Source organism: Hoplias malabaricus, chromosome 2 (assembly GCF_029633855.1).
Source record: "Hoplias malabaricus isolate fHopMal1 chromosome 2, fHopMal1.hap1, whole genome shotgun sequence".
Taxonomy (NCBI): domain Eukaryota; kingdom Metazoa; phylum Chordata; class Actinopteri; order Characiformes; family Erythrinidae; genus Hoplias; species Hoplias malabaricus.
Window position 1 is genome coordinate 42,717,790 of NC_089801.1, and position 14,150 is coordinate 42,731,939.

The 14,150-nt window shown below is 38.4% G+C and overlaps 1 protein-coding gene across 1 annotated transcript in view; it reads right to left on the reverse strand.

The window, feature by feature from the left end:
- Window positions 1–14,150, reverse strand: part of LOC136686857 (zeta-sarcoglycan) — a 141,698-nt gene that overhangs the window by 42,050 nt on the left and 85,498 nt on the right. The window contains exon 2 of the mRNA XM_066660884.1: window positions 1,490–1,681. Within this exon, the coding sequence (XP_066516981.1) occupies window positions 1,490–1,681 (192 nt within the window). The remainder of the gene's footprint in view (window positions 1–1,489; window positions 1,682–14,150) is intronic.

Sequence of the window (14,150 nt, forward strand, 5' to 3'; positions counted from 1 at the left end):
CTAGTTTTATTTTGTTGTAGTCGCCTCCTTTTTTTTCAGCATTAGCCCTGCCTTAGCCCCACCTTGTCATCAGTGTTCCCACCTGTGTCTTCTTTGCTGCCTTGTCTCTCATTATCTCTCCTAGCTGTTCCTTGTCTGTGCTTCTGTGTATTGCTCTTCCTGCTCCTGTGTTTGTTATATCAGTTTACGATTGTTTCTTGTTTAGTTCTGTTCATAGCCCAGCTCATGTTTACTTTTTTGTTTGCTGTATTTGCTTTTGTTTTCATCTAATAAAACTATTCCTTGCGTGTATGTTCGTTTCGTCCTCCCTCAACCATGACAATCTGGAGTAGTTTATTTGGCAGATTGGCGGCGTGGGTAGTTTACTCGGCAGGTTAGTAATCCTCCCAAGGTTTCCTCCTCCAGCCTCATTTTTCTTTGCCACTGTTACCTTTCGCTTCCTCACATGGGGCTTTCTGATTTGCTTTCCACCTGTTCTGATACTAATACTGTAAAGCTGCTTTGTGACAACGTCAGTTGTAAAAAGCACTATATAAATACATTTTGATTGATTGATATAGTGAGCTGAGGCTGATCCAGTCTGGAGTTCTTTACTGTGACATAGCAGCAATTTACTTTTTAAGGAACTATAGTTTGGTGGAAGGATTTATTAATTTTATAAACATATATTACTCCACTTTCACAGCTCAGATTCTTTATTTTATACTTTATTTATTACCTGAACGTCTTCAGCTTGTGCGTGCACCGCATCCCGGCAGTGCTGTTATTTCACGATAACACACTCGCTCTCTATTGCTCTCTATTGCTTAATCTGAGCACAAACCATGAGAAACAGTGCAATGGCATTCTTGTGTAGTTCCAGAAACTGTAGAACCTACACCAGCGTTATTCTGGCAGCACATTTTAGGTTTGTTATTCCTTTAAATTACAAATGAGTATCCAGAGTTATTTCATCATGAACACTCCAACCGAGAGGAACAGTGTAATGGCGTTCCAGCACAGTTCCAGAGACTGTAACATCTACACCATTTTTAATCTGGCAGCTCATTTTGTTTTTATTTTCTTGAAGCAACAAATGATCAGTTGGTACTACATCATCCACACTCCAACAGAATGGAACAGTAGAATGGCTTTTCAGCACAGTCCCAGAGGCTGTCGAATGTATACCAGTGTAATTCTGGCAGTGAGAGAATGCAACTGTTGGACGTGGAGTCCCAAATCTATTTGTTAATGCTGAATTTATTAACAAGCCTAATTATTATTTCCTGTCTAATAACTGTGAGACCACCGGGACATAACATAGCAGTCCGTACACTCAGACAAACACTCCCCTTGGCACTGCCTTCAGAGTCCAGCACACAGACTCAGACACAGTTCTCTGCATGGACAAAAGTACTGGGACCCTGTAGTTGACGAGGAGGTGGACACAGAGGTGTGATGTGTGTGTGTGTCTGTGTGTGTGTGTGTGTGTGTGTGTCTGTGTACTGACCACAGTGAAGTTCATGACCTTGAGGATCCAGATGGTCAGGGCCAGGTTGACGATCATAGTGACTAAGAGGAGGAGGATGAAGAAGTAGAGGCAGCGCTTCCTCCAGCCGTAGATGCCCACAGGGTACGGTGCGGGGGCGGCACGCTGAAGACCACTGGCCTGAGACGCCAATATGTACTGCTCCTGGGTCATCTGTGGGGGGAGGGGATAAACATTTTTATTTAATTAATTAATACCTTAATTCTATTACACCTTGATTCACAACTGAATATCTAGAATTAATGCACAGTACAAGATAAACAGAGAAGAACGTTGCAACACCAACCACTGATATTTTTAACGCATCTCGGAAACATTCAAACCCTATCACAATTTTTACGCTCTTTAACAAACATTAAGTAATTATTCATCTTACCCTAAATCGAGTGGCACAGTGGAACAGTGTTCCAATGAAGTTCCAGAGACTCTAGGCCACTGTTATAAAGCCACACTTGAGATAGTTTTCTTCCTTAATATTCAGTTGAACATCCAGATTTAATACATCATCAAAACAAACAGTCAGCGTGGAATAGTGGAACGATGTTCCAGCACAGGTCCACAGAAGGTAACAACAAGGTCTACACCATAGAGCACTGACGTTATTCAGGCAGCTCAGAAACATCCAAATTCTATCAAATCACTTAGAATTATGCTGAACCGTTTTAGAAACAATTGATAATCTAATAATAAATTGAGTGGAAAAGAGTTCCATGACAGTTCCATAGAACTTTGGATCTGCCCCACTGCTATTCTAGTCCATTTTAGGTTGCTTTCTTCTAACTGAAAATCCAGTTTTAATACGATCATGGAACTGGGTGAAACAGTGGAATGGTGTTCCAGAATTGTACACTATAAACAAAAGCTGTTGTGGCAGCTCAGGGAGACCCCAAACCTTATGAGAAACAAAATGAATGTGAATGAATCTTTAGTAAAGAGACAGAAACTTCATTAAAGTAACAGTCAGAGCCCTGAAGGAATGCCGTTCCTCTCCAGCTCAGAACTGAAAAAGCAGCAAACAAGTGAGAGATCATTTATAAACAGAATTAACTCACCACACACCTTCCCACCCACCCACACACACACACACACACACACACACACACATACACACACACACACACTCATTCATATTCATACAGAGAGAGTCAGTGAGTGGGCAGCAGCATGTTGATGGTCGTTTGGGATAGGGAACAGCAACAGGTCACTCTCTCTTTTTCTTTCTCTCTCACTTTCTCTTGCTTTCCATATTTATAATTGCATGTATGAGGGGCCATTTCAGAGTGGACTCCTGGAGCTGCAGTCAAGTTATCTCCTTAAACTTAAACACACACGCACACACACATTTTAAGATGTAATTGCAATTTTATTTGTAATTACACTCTTTTGAATTCATTACATGTCTATTACACGTTACAATACAATAAAGTTGTATTTACACAGGGTTTCTCTTATGACATCTGCTGTGTCCAAGTGTGAGTGAATGCATTTCTTGTTAAATTACAAAGTTACTCCAGATTTTACACTTAATTTCATCTCCATTACATGGTTCCCCAACACACCCACACACACACATACACACACTCAGTGCATTATACTATATATCTGCAATGCTATTGCACAAGTTTAAATTTCATGACAAGGATTAATAAATGCATTAAATGTATCATTATAATGTTACATCTTATCTATTATACTTTATTGTATAATATTGTATACATGATGATTACCAGGTTTCTCCATACGCACACACACATACACAACCAGACAGTCCCAGGCTAATGCTTGGGGGATAGTGGAGTCCAGGTCATCCTGTCTGAAGTGACCACTGTTGTGCCCCAGGCTCCTCTAACAAGGGTGAAATGAATCCTGGCTGTGTCCCAAACCTCATCACAGTTTCCTGACCATGGTAGTTTCCACTGCCCACCAATTTACAGCCCATACCTCCCCATCAAATCCTGTGCCAATCAAAAGCATATCTGTCACATGAATCTGTCTGTCAGCTGGTGGACACCCCTAAATATGAGTAATCTCATCGACCTTAATATGCACGCATAGTGGACAGAGACATTCAGGACTCTCTGGAGCAGTGCGCTCATGAGCCAAATGTCACCATGGGCTCAGGAACACTGTAACTGTGTTCCCAGGAGTGATGCAAATGGTTTGGGATCAGATATATCTCAATATACTGACCATGGCCTCACTCTGTAAGCAAGATGACGCTTTGCATTTGGTACTGAGGTCGTAAGATACTGCAATTTGAGTTACAGAAATGTGTAACTCTATGTCTATGAAGAATACAAATCCCCAGAGCCAGAAAATATCACAGTCTTCCATGTTTTTCCGGAATCAATAGTGTGGCGATATTACGTGGACACTCAGATGCTGGTGCTAAGCCGCATTAACAAATCGATACATCATTTAAAAAGGTCATAGCAGCCGGGAAGCATCTTCTAAAGCAAGACGGAAGATTTGCAGCTAATTAAACACCACCGTTCCCTGTTGGACACAGGTGTGTTTGTCCTGGACAGCCTGCCAAAATCTGATGGAAAAGCTAGGAATGAATCACAACTCAGGGAATGATATCAGGGTGATTTTTACTGCTCTGAAACACCTGATGCAACTCAGTTAATCATCTGTGGAGTTAGTTCTACTAGAACATAGCATTAGAAACTAGCCTAAGGCCTTGGACCACTCCAGGACTGCTGACCCAGTGTTTACCTGCTCAAAACATTTTCCAACCAGAAAGAAGTTTGTATGAATCATGACCTGGGGATTGATATGAAAGTGGAGTTGCAGGTCTTAAACACCTGACTCAACTCAGCTAATCTGCAGTCTTGGCTCTAGGAAAGCACAGCTGTAGAAACTAGTCTTAGGATTTATGACTGCTGACCCTAGCTTTTCCAGCCAGACAAATCAAGATCCAAGTGTTGATTTTAAAGTGGTATCCCAGATTTTGTACACTCCTGACTCCACAAAGATAATCGTCTGCTCAGTAAACACCAGGGGAGCATAGCATTAGTAACTAGCCTTAGGATTTGGACCAATCCACTGCTGCTGACCCTTGCTTTCCTGGTTCCAATTTTTGAACATCTTCTGACAGATCCCAGCATGTTTATTTCTGGCTGTGGTTCATCTGCTCTAACTCAGCTAATCATCTATACAGCCAATAAAGCATGGAATTAGAAACTAGCCTTAGGTCTTGGGCCACTCTAGGCAGTATGCAGTTCTGCATACTTTATTAACCTGACCATATGTCTGATACACTTGAGCAGGTTGGTTGAGAATGGACTAGCACCCAACAATATCCATAGGGCAATTCTGTGGTTAGAACGTGACCATTGGTAAAGGTCTAGAGGATGAATTGTAAAAACTGAGCTATAGTGGAAAAGTATTAAAGTCAAACTGTTGTCAAACTGGGACAAAACACTAGTAGTAATAATATCTGGACAGTAGTGATCCAAACTAAATGGTTGGATTGTACAACAACAGATGAAACACCCTCTGTTACTGCAAACCAATACAATGGAGGGGTAAGGCAAGTGGATCTCAAAAAGTGCCCAGGGAGTGGATGTAGATTTGCCAGATCTGTTAAGGACGCCTCAATGCTGCCAGATCTGTCTCAATTAACCTACTTCCATTTTTCATTAGGATGCCCTTCTACCGGATCGACGCGGTCTCTGATTTGAGGGCTGACGTCTTAGACAAAGTTGCGAAGTTGTCTCAGATGGTTGAAGGAAACGTCAGTCTTCCTCACGTCCGAAAGAAGGTCTGAAACAAATTAGACGAGTGCAGCGACGAGGGACAGAACCGATGATGACGGAATGGAGTCTTCCCTCAGAAACCAGAGACCTTGAGACCTTGAAGAGAAGTGTAAAGCCTGTGTAGTACAGGGCTGTGGAAATCTGAATCAGCATTCTCTGAGTGACTGAGCATGGTCAAAAACCTTGGAATGATCATCTTCTTTTGAGGGAAAATGCTATCAAATTCTCACAAGAATATTCTCATTCACAAGGACGATGAGCTGCTCACTCCTGCCTTCTATGCTCCCTTACAAATAAATGTGCAATGTAAAAAAAACAAAAGAAAAAAACGCAAAATGTCTGGCAGCTAGTTTCCCGCAAATTACCATTAAATAACGCTATTTTGCCTAATTTAAAAAATACTGACATTTACCGTATTTACACATACTTTAAACATTTAAATAATTATAGTATATATAAATGTATATTTACGCAAGAATAACCATGAAATAAAATTGTAAAATATAAAACAAAAAATTTAAATTATATTAATGAATGGCAAACACAAAGACATCAGTGGTTTACAGCACACTCCCATTAATTTAATGAGTTATTACAATTCAGCAAATGTGGTTTTCTTCACAATATTCTTTAACTGCATAACATTTTGCATATGAATAACAGCAAATGCAATATACATTTCAAAGTGTATAAATAAACTGATACACAATCAATGTACTAAATAGTCTCTCAGATGCTGTGTGTGATGTGTGTAGTGTGTGAAAGATGTGTGCGACAGTTTGTGTGTGATTTTACAAAATATCCTCAGGAACCCATAATCTCTGCCCTATTAAAATTGGAATTAACCCATTTTCGTAAATGCTGTTTTCTGCTCATTTTAGAGTGGTTTGTACTACTGCAATTTAACACTAGACATCTTAAGTTCTACAAATAGTAGGATGATCAATCAAGTGTTGAACTGATGTAGACACTTGGGCCACGGCAAACAAAACAAAAGCATTCTGGAGTTACACAGCATTTTCAGAAAGTAGAGAATATGTCAATATCTCAAAGTTCCCAAAAGTTTAAAATAGCTTGTCACAAGACATAAATACTTTATTTGTTTGTTCTGTAAATTTAAATATATTAAAAAATATTTTGTCCCGAATGGCGTTCCATAGCGCTCATTCACACTGCGCCTCTGAAGGGCTCTTCCTGTTCCCAGGCGCTCCCTCCCTCTCCCAGGACTAGAGAGTAAGTGATCACTGCACATCACCTTTCTTTGTCTTCATTTGAGTCTATGTTATGGGTTTACAGAGATGTCAATCACTTCTGACCCGCCTACTAAGAGCTGTGAGTGAATCCCTGTGGAGAGCGGCATTCAGCAGCGCACCCCTCCCCCGGGTAGAAGAACCCCGCTCATTGGTTCACAGCTACACTGAATCTAAAAAGGAATGCCCTCAGCGTTGAATTCACAAAACTTTCGCATTGCAAGGGCGCCAGGAGCATGGAGTGAGATCACTCTCTTTTATGCGAGAGCGCAAAACGACACTAAATCGTACAAGTCAGACTCAACGAGTTTGGTTTTGGTGCATTACAACCATGTATTTGTTGTTTAAATAAAATAAACCCCTAAAACTAAATCGTTGTGCACGTCTTCAATATCTCATTGCTGATTTGGGTTGATTTGGCAGAACATTTTAATGGATGAATAATTTATTAATGGATAATTTATATGGATAAATAATATATTAAAAATACGTTTAGAAAACACTCATAACACATCTTGATGAAACACATTGGGAAAACTACTGTTGTAATTACATTCACACTGTTGCAGGTTGGCACTTATGTAATTATTCGATTCTAAAATCGAATTCTACTCGATCTCTAAAATTCTAATATTCTTGCACAAACACTTGATCAGGGCTTTTTGATACATTTAAATTTATCACAGCGCTAATCCATTGCCTGTTTTTTCCATAGGCAAAGCTCACATGGGCTTGCTTTATGAGGTATTTAACATGAGAAAATTGTGTGTGCATGTCTTGAAGCTTCAGATTCAAGGGAGCCATAGGAATCGTTTACCAGGTTTTGAAGTGAGCAGACTTTTGAGAAGCGAGCGCAAATTTCAGAAGTGAGGAAAAAATCTAGAGCGCACACTGAAAACAGTGAAAGGAGCGTGGAGCTACAGGAAGCGAGCACAGTGCTTGATTTTCTGCTCTCGATGTCGCTGTTTTCGCTCAGTTTTCTTGATTCTGTGCGCTCGTTAAGTCTGACTTGCTCGATTTAGTGTCGATGTTGCGCTCTCGCATAAAAGAGAGTGATCTCACTCCATACAGGAGCTCCGGAACAGTGCGTTACCATTATGCAGAACATAAAGGCCTGTTTACTGTGGCGTGGTGAGCAAGAGATTATCTTGTGAACTATTTTGTTTTAGGAGTTTTTCTCCGGCAAGGCTCGTTTCCTTAGACTGTATCTGAATCTGAAGAGACTTTACATGTCTGTTATAGTTTAAAAGACCGAGTTTAAATGGAGTCTTGCTCCAGGTGTGAACAATCATTTACGAGCAGGGTGGGCTCGTAATTTTCTGAGAAAAGTTGAGTGAAGGCGGCTGAAAATCGATGTCAGGTAGTTGTGTTACTTCTGAAACATATGAGTTGGTTTTGAGGGCTCAGTGGTAAAATCATTTGAAGCTATTTACTAATCAATTTTGATTAACAAAAATGGGCCCGTTGGAGGGCGTTGCTGCGCAAAGCGTTTCACTTCCAATATCACATTTGTGAGAGTGAATTAATCTCAGAGTTTTTACCTAATAATGACATACTGTATTTGTTATCAACAGATCCTAAGAACATGAAATATAAATTATTTTGGTGTGGAAGTTGAAAAAACAAGAAAAATAATGAAGGTGGTCCACGGCTCCATCCACGGGACTTGTACATTTCTTTGTGACACCTGCTGACAGAAAGAAAACCACAGCCTTAAAATCCTGTGCCCGGTTGCATAAAACACTTTAAGTGAAAATTCACTTTAAGATTTCCCTTAAACATCCCTTAAAGTTAAGTGTGTTGCAGAAAAAATGCTGTAAGTGGTATCTAAGGTCTTCTCTAATGTCTTAAGGGAAATCATAACCCCTTATGTTCCCTTAAGTATTGAATTTCCCTTAAGTAATCACTTAAAAACCATTAAGTGTTGCATAACATTCCTTAACTCTCAGTTTCCTTAGAATTATTTAAGGGATGCAAAACCTCACATTAACACTCAGAAGTTGGAGAACAAGGCTGTAATTTTTGAGGTTTTTGAAGATGATCGTTTACCTAAGAGTGTTTTTGAGATCCTCTAGACCATCTGAGTAATGAACAGTCATTAAGAGAGTACAGATTTGACCGTTGTTGAATTTATGAAATCATTAGTGAGCTAGAAGGTGGCCTCAGATATTCTGTACAGTGTAGCCGTGCTTTACAGCTCCAGATAGCGTTATGCTTTTTTGCAACTGGGTTTTTTTCAGTCAGTGGTGGGAGAAGTTTTCTATATCCACAAGTCTTCCGTTTGCCAATGGCTAGATATAGTAGTTAAGTTTCCATCCAGGATTGAGTGACAGGTTATAAAAGCAGAATTTTTCAGGAGAGTCGGGGTGTTCTGATGAATTGTGCTACCTTGTTGAAAAGTGCTGCCATAAAGTATTTATACATACAGTTGCTTAAATAAAACAAACAAAAAAATGCACAGATTTATCATGTAACACACCAGAAAACGTTTAAATTTTTGAGTCTGAGCATGCACAGATCTGCAGAGTTGCACATTTCAATAAGGTAGCACAACTTGTAAGAACACAGGCTTTCCGTGTGTTTTACGATGTTATTGTTGTTGTCATGGAAACAGTGGAACTTTACTGCAACAAAACCTCAGTCACTACCGTACATCCCTTACCTTACCCATTAATAATTTGATCATCTTAAGATTTTTAAAATTTCTCAAAAACAAAATAATAATTACCTGATCATCAAGTTGGTCTAGCAATTCTCATCGTGTCTCCAAGGTCTCTGGTCTTTGCACTGTATATTTTGATTAGTGTGTTGGGGAACTTCTCAAGAGGTGTAAAGGAGGTCCTTTGGAAGTCATTTAAAACCTGAAATGAGGGGAGGGAAAGAGGAGCAGCACATTTACAATATCAGAACAATATTACAAACAACTATCACAATAGTCAAATTTGCCTTTAATATCAGATATGTATATCTAAATGAACACTTGTTGTTCAAAAACAAAAAGGGTAGGGCTACCTTTCTTTAACAAGGCACTACACTATGTATACACACTGTATCAAGTTTGTCCACATGCTTTCTTCACAGGACAAAGGTTTTGTATATACATTTTTACTGCACTTTGGTGTTAATATATTGGGAATCACTACAGTAAAATTGGTTGTAAGACTGTATTTTACATTATTATTGTAAGTCTTTGGTGATTAATCTGCAGATTAAGATGCATGCTGAATCATACTGATCAAAGATGAACTACAATCTGTTACACCACTAACCCACCGTGGAAGGAGCGGTGTTGCCAACTCTTTGACGCAAGATGAGGCAATGCACTAATTTGCATATTTATTATGTCATGGCATCAGTTTTACATATTCTACCTAGAAGGAGATCTCATGTTTGGTGGAGTCACCAATTTTATCCACAAAGAGCTGGTGTGGCTGCAGGTTTTTGTTTCAACCAAACAGAAGCACACAATGTTTAACTGTTTAGAATGGAGACTCGCTAAGTTAAATTGTTGGCAACAATGGGAAGGAGTGTGTGTGCTCATGTAAAACTGTTAGCAAAAGGCTTACGTACCATGTTAGTGAGTAAATAAAAACAACACTGATGTGATTTTTCAATCTGAAAAAAAGAACACATGCCATTGGTTAATAATAACAAATATAATACATTTATTATAGAAAAAAAGGGTCAATGTATGGGGGGTGGGGGGCTATAAAGCAATCCCTGTCTGGTGACTCCAATTACCTAAATTGCCTTCAGGAACATTTTAGATGTAACATACACTGAAAAAAGTAAAACATTGCTGTTGTTTATTTAATGTGTTTTTTTTCCTCATTATAATAGCTAAAAATATTACTTTGTTTGTTTGAATTAAACTTCTTATGCCTTTTATTTTTGACCGGTATGGAGTCAAAGATTTGGAGCTGGTAAAACAATGCTCACAGATGTCAGAATTTGGATCCCGAATTTAGTTCATGAACTGGAACTGTTCTGGCTCCTTGTTGGTGGAAAAGTGCCATCAGAGATATAGAGATACAATGGAGAGTCAGGTAAGTAACAATGCTAGTTCATGTTTGCAAAAAGAAACATGAACAAGCATTGTTACTAACCTGACTGTTAATTGTATCTGGCTGGAAGCACCAAAATTGGAAAATTGGAAGCGTTTACCAACAGCGTGCCAAGGTTGACTGATAGATCAGTGAACAAATCAGTGTTCCGATTGGTTAAACAAACCTTGCTAACCTTAACCCTAACACTTTCCTATTGGTCCATCAATTGGCAGTCAAAACAGGGTCAACAATCTGCAGCTGCAAAAACAGATTCACACAAGCAGCAGAGAAAGTGAATGTGTGGATTTTTTTCCACTGCATTCAAAAACTCTGTCCACTGTCACATTTGGAACCTCAAAAATGTTTGCACTGGTGTATTTTAAGCCATTTGAGAGGTACTGATTCACACATTCACAACATTTGATTTGCAAATGCAAATCTTTTCTACAAATTGAAAAATTATTTCTATACATTACAATAATTTTTTTTCCACATTTGTGAATTTAAATTATTATTGTTGTTGTTTTAAATTTGTGCATTCCAATACATTTGTGGATTTGAATTTTACGTGTATGTAGTTGCTCAAATGCAGTTACAAATTCCGTTACATCTGTGAGTACTATTTTACAAACTCAGAATTTTTTTATCCTTTTTTGACTCCATACACTGGTGACACTGAGCAATTTTATAACACACAGTTAAGGGTACCGTGGTTAAAAAGCACTTCATTAAGGTAAAGTTCATCTAAGTGGAGGTACAATAATGAACCATGGCGTTGCTTCGTTATATGTAGTTTGGGTTTTTAAAAAGAATAAATGCATTGTTAGGTTGTTTTTAGATTGATTCATACCAAGACTTTTGTGTTTAAGAACATGAATATAGGTGGAATTGGTGGTTTCTGCAGGCATAGCACAGCACTTTGTTTTTAGCTGTTAGCATTGGAGAGGTTGCTGTTTATTTCATGTTTTCAGCAAATTAAAAGCTGCGTTAATGGACCGTAAATTCAAGCTGTCATAGATTCTCTTTGCAACAATGCTATCCATACCCTACATTTAGAAAAGAGCAAATATATATATATATATATATATATATATATATATTTGTGGGTCTGAGCATGCACAGAGCCCCTAAAACAACTGTTCAAATATATTGTAGATACATATTTGTTAAAAAGATTTAATGATATAACTATTTTGAGATATAGTACATGTTAATTTCAAAACACAAAAATATTTTCTCTATTTGCTTCAAGGATGTAGTTGCAAATAAGTTATTTTTCTTCTGAGCAACCTGTTTGTAAGATTGGTCATTGGTCGTTGCTTGTGGTAAGTTGCATCTACATTAGCATGAGGGAATTTATGATTATTAGGGCAACTTCATAATTTGGCTGGGACATTGTGTTGAATCTAATCAATAGTAATATTATATGTTAACGCTCTACCAGGTCTGTTAGGGGTCAAATAAATATAAATAAATAAAACAATGATATTCTCTCTCTCTCTCTCTCTCTCTCTCTCTTTTAGTTTTATTCAGATGGAATATTTGTATTTTGGATTTTTTTTTGTATGAAAGGCACTTCATACATGAGTCACCTATACACAAATGTAGTAGGCACTAAAATTTGTTGTCAAATATATGAACATATAATATCCATCCATCCATTATCTGTAACTGCTTATCCAATTTTAGGGTCGCGGGGGGTCCAGAGCCTACCTGGAATCATTGGGCGCAAGGCGGGAATACACCCTGGAGGGGACGCCAGTCCTTCACAGGGCAACACACACACATTCACTCACACCTACGGACACTTTCGAGTCGCCAATCCACCTGCAACGTGTGTTTTTTGGACTGTGGGAGGAAACCGGAGCACCCGAAGGAAACCCACGCGGACAACACACCAACTCCTCACAGACAGTCACCCGGAGCAGGAATCGAACCCACAACCTCCAGGCCCCTGGAGCTGTGTGACTGCGACACTACCTGCTGCGCCACCGTGCCGCCTAACATATAAATAATAATAAAAAAAATAAATTAGGCCTGACTATTTTTTATTAATGACAATGTAGTATTTTTGTATGTAAATAATAGACAATACTTGTGATAGTAATTGTTTGTCAAAATACCTTGTTTGCTCTGCTCTCTTACTTTTAAGATCGATGTTCCTGTGAATTTAAAAAGTTCCTCTGGAGACAAGTTCTTTGGTCAGTTGGACAAGTACTTAAGCATTATGCTAGAGGTCATCAATACAAAGAGAGGAGTTGTGAAAGTGGAGACAGCCAGGATGTTGCAGGTTTTGGATGAAGTAGATATGAACGCCTCGTATACTAGTTTAATCCATGCATGAATAGTCGTCCCATTTGTGTTTGGGATGCCATTGTTGCCATTAGGATAAACTGAAATCTCCAGTTCCTGTCATCTCTTCAGTAAAATGTATATTGCACAGGAAGTGGTAATGTAGGGAGACACTTGATGGAGTCCTTGATGGAGGTCTGTATCCTATTATACATTCTTCTGTTTGTCCTCATGTATTGTTTATTTTGAGAATGGTTGTATAATTTTTCATGCCATAACATTTATCAAATGAAACTGGTAACACTGCAGCTAACAATGAATATATTTACTACCCCAATGAACCAGGTAGTTCCAAAGAGAGAGAGAGAGAGAGAGAGAGAGAGAGAAAGGGGGCAGGAGTATATGATTGCAATCTGGAATAAATATAATACATTATAAGATGTTTTATACTGACAGAATTCCCAACCCCATTAGAATCTATTTTTAACCTTTATCATATGCTAAGGGACAAGGAAGACCTTTTAATTTTAAGGTAACTTAACATTACTGGCTAATGCTATCTTGGTATGCTAACTGACAGAGCAGTCATGTTTAGTTATGGCTAACATTCATATTCAAAAACTAAAGTATCTGTTAAACATATGGAATTTGTTATATTCACAATAAATCCAAATAATATTTAAATAAGTTATTGTAACATTAGTAGGCTACTTACAGAGTTTGTGAGTGTCCCTGTGTCGATGGCTCCTCTGAAGCAAACATTTAAAAGATAAAAAGACAAAAAACTGGAAAGATCCACAGCTCACGCAGTCAGCTCTCGCATGGGTTGGGTGTATGCACAGAGGCAGCAAGCAATTCACAAGACGTATTTACCATCCACTGAGGTCCATAAAGCCTATTTTTATTTAGATATATTTATAACATCTCTGGCTTTACCCAGGTGCACACGGAAACTTGTATCTGTGAATTGTGGGGACGTAGGCATTTATTTTCTATAACAGAACTACTTAACCCTAATCTTAACCCAAATTTAAAACATGCCTCTCATCATAAAATGTAATGATATACATGGAAGACAAGTCCCCACAATGTGATATAATTCCTGACTCTCTCTCTCTCTCTCTCTCTCACACACACACACACACACGCACACACACATGATACAGTATTTCCTGGTAAAATCAGGAATCAATATTATTTTATATGTTTACCTTTAAACATTTTAATAAAAAACTGCAAATATAATGTAAAAATAACAGCTTGTTAACCATTA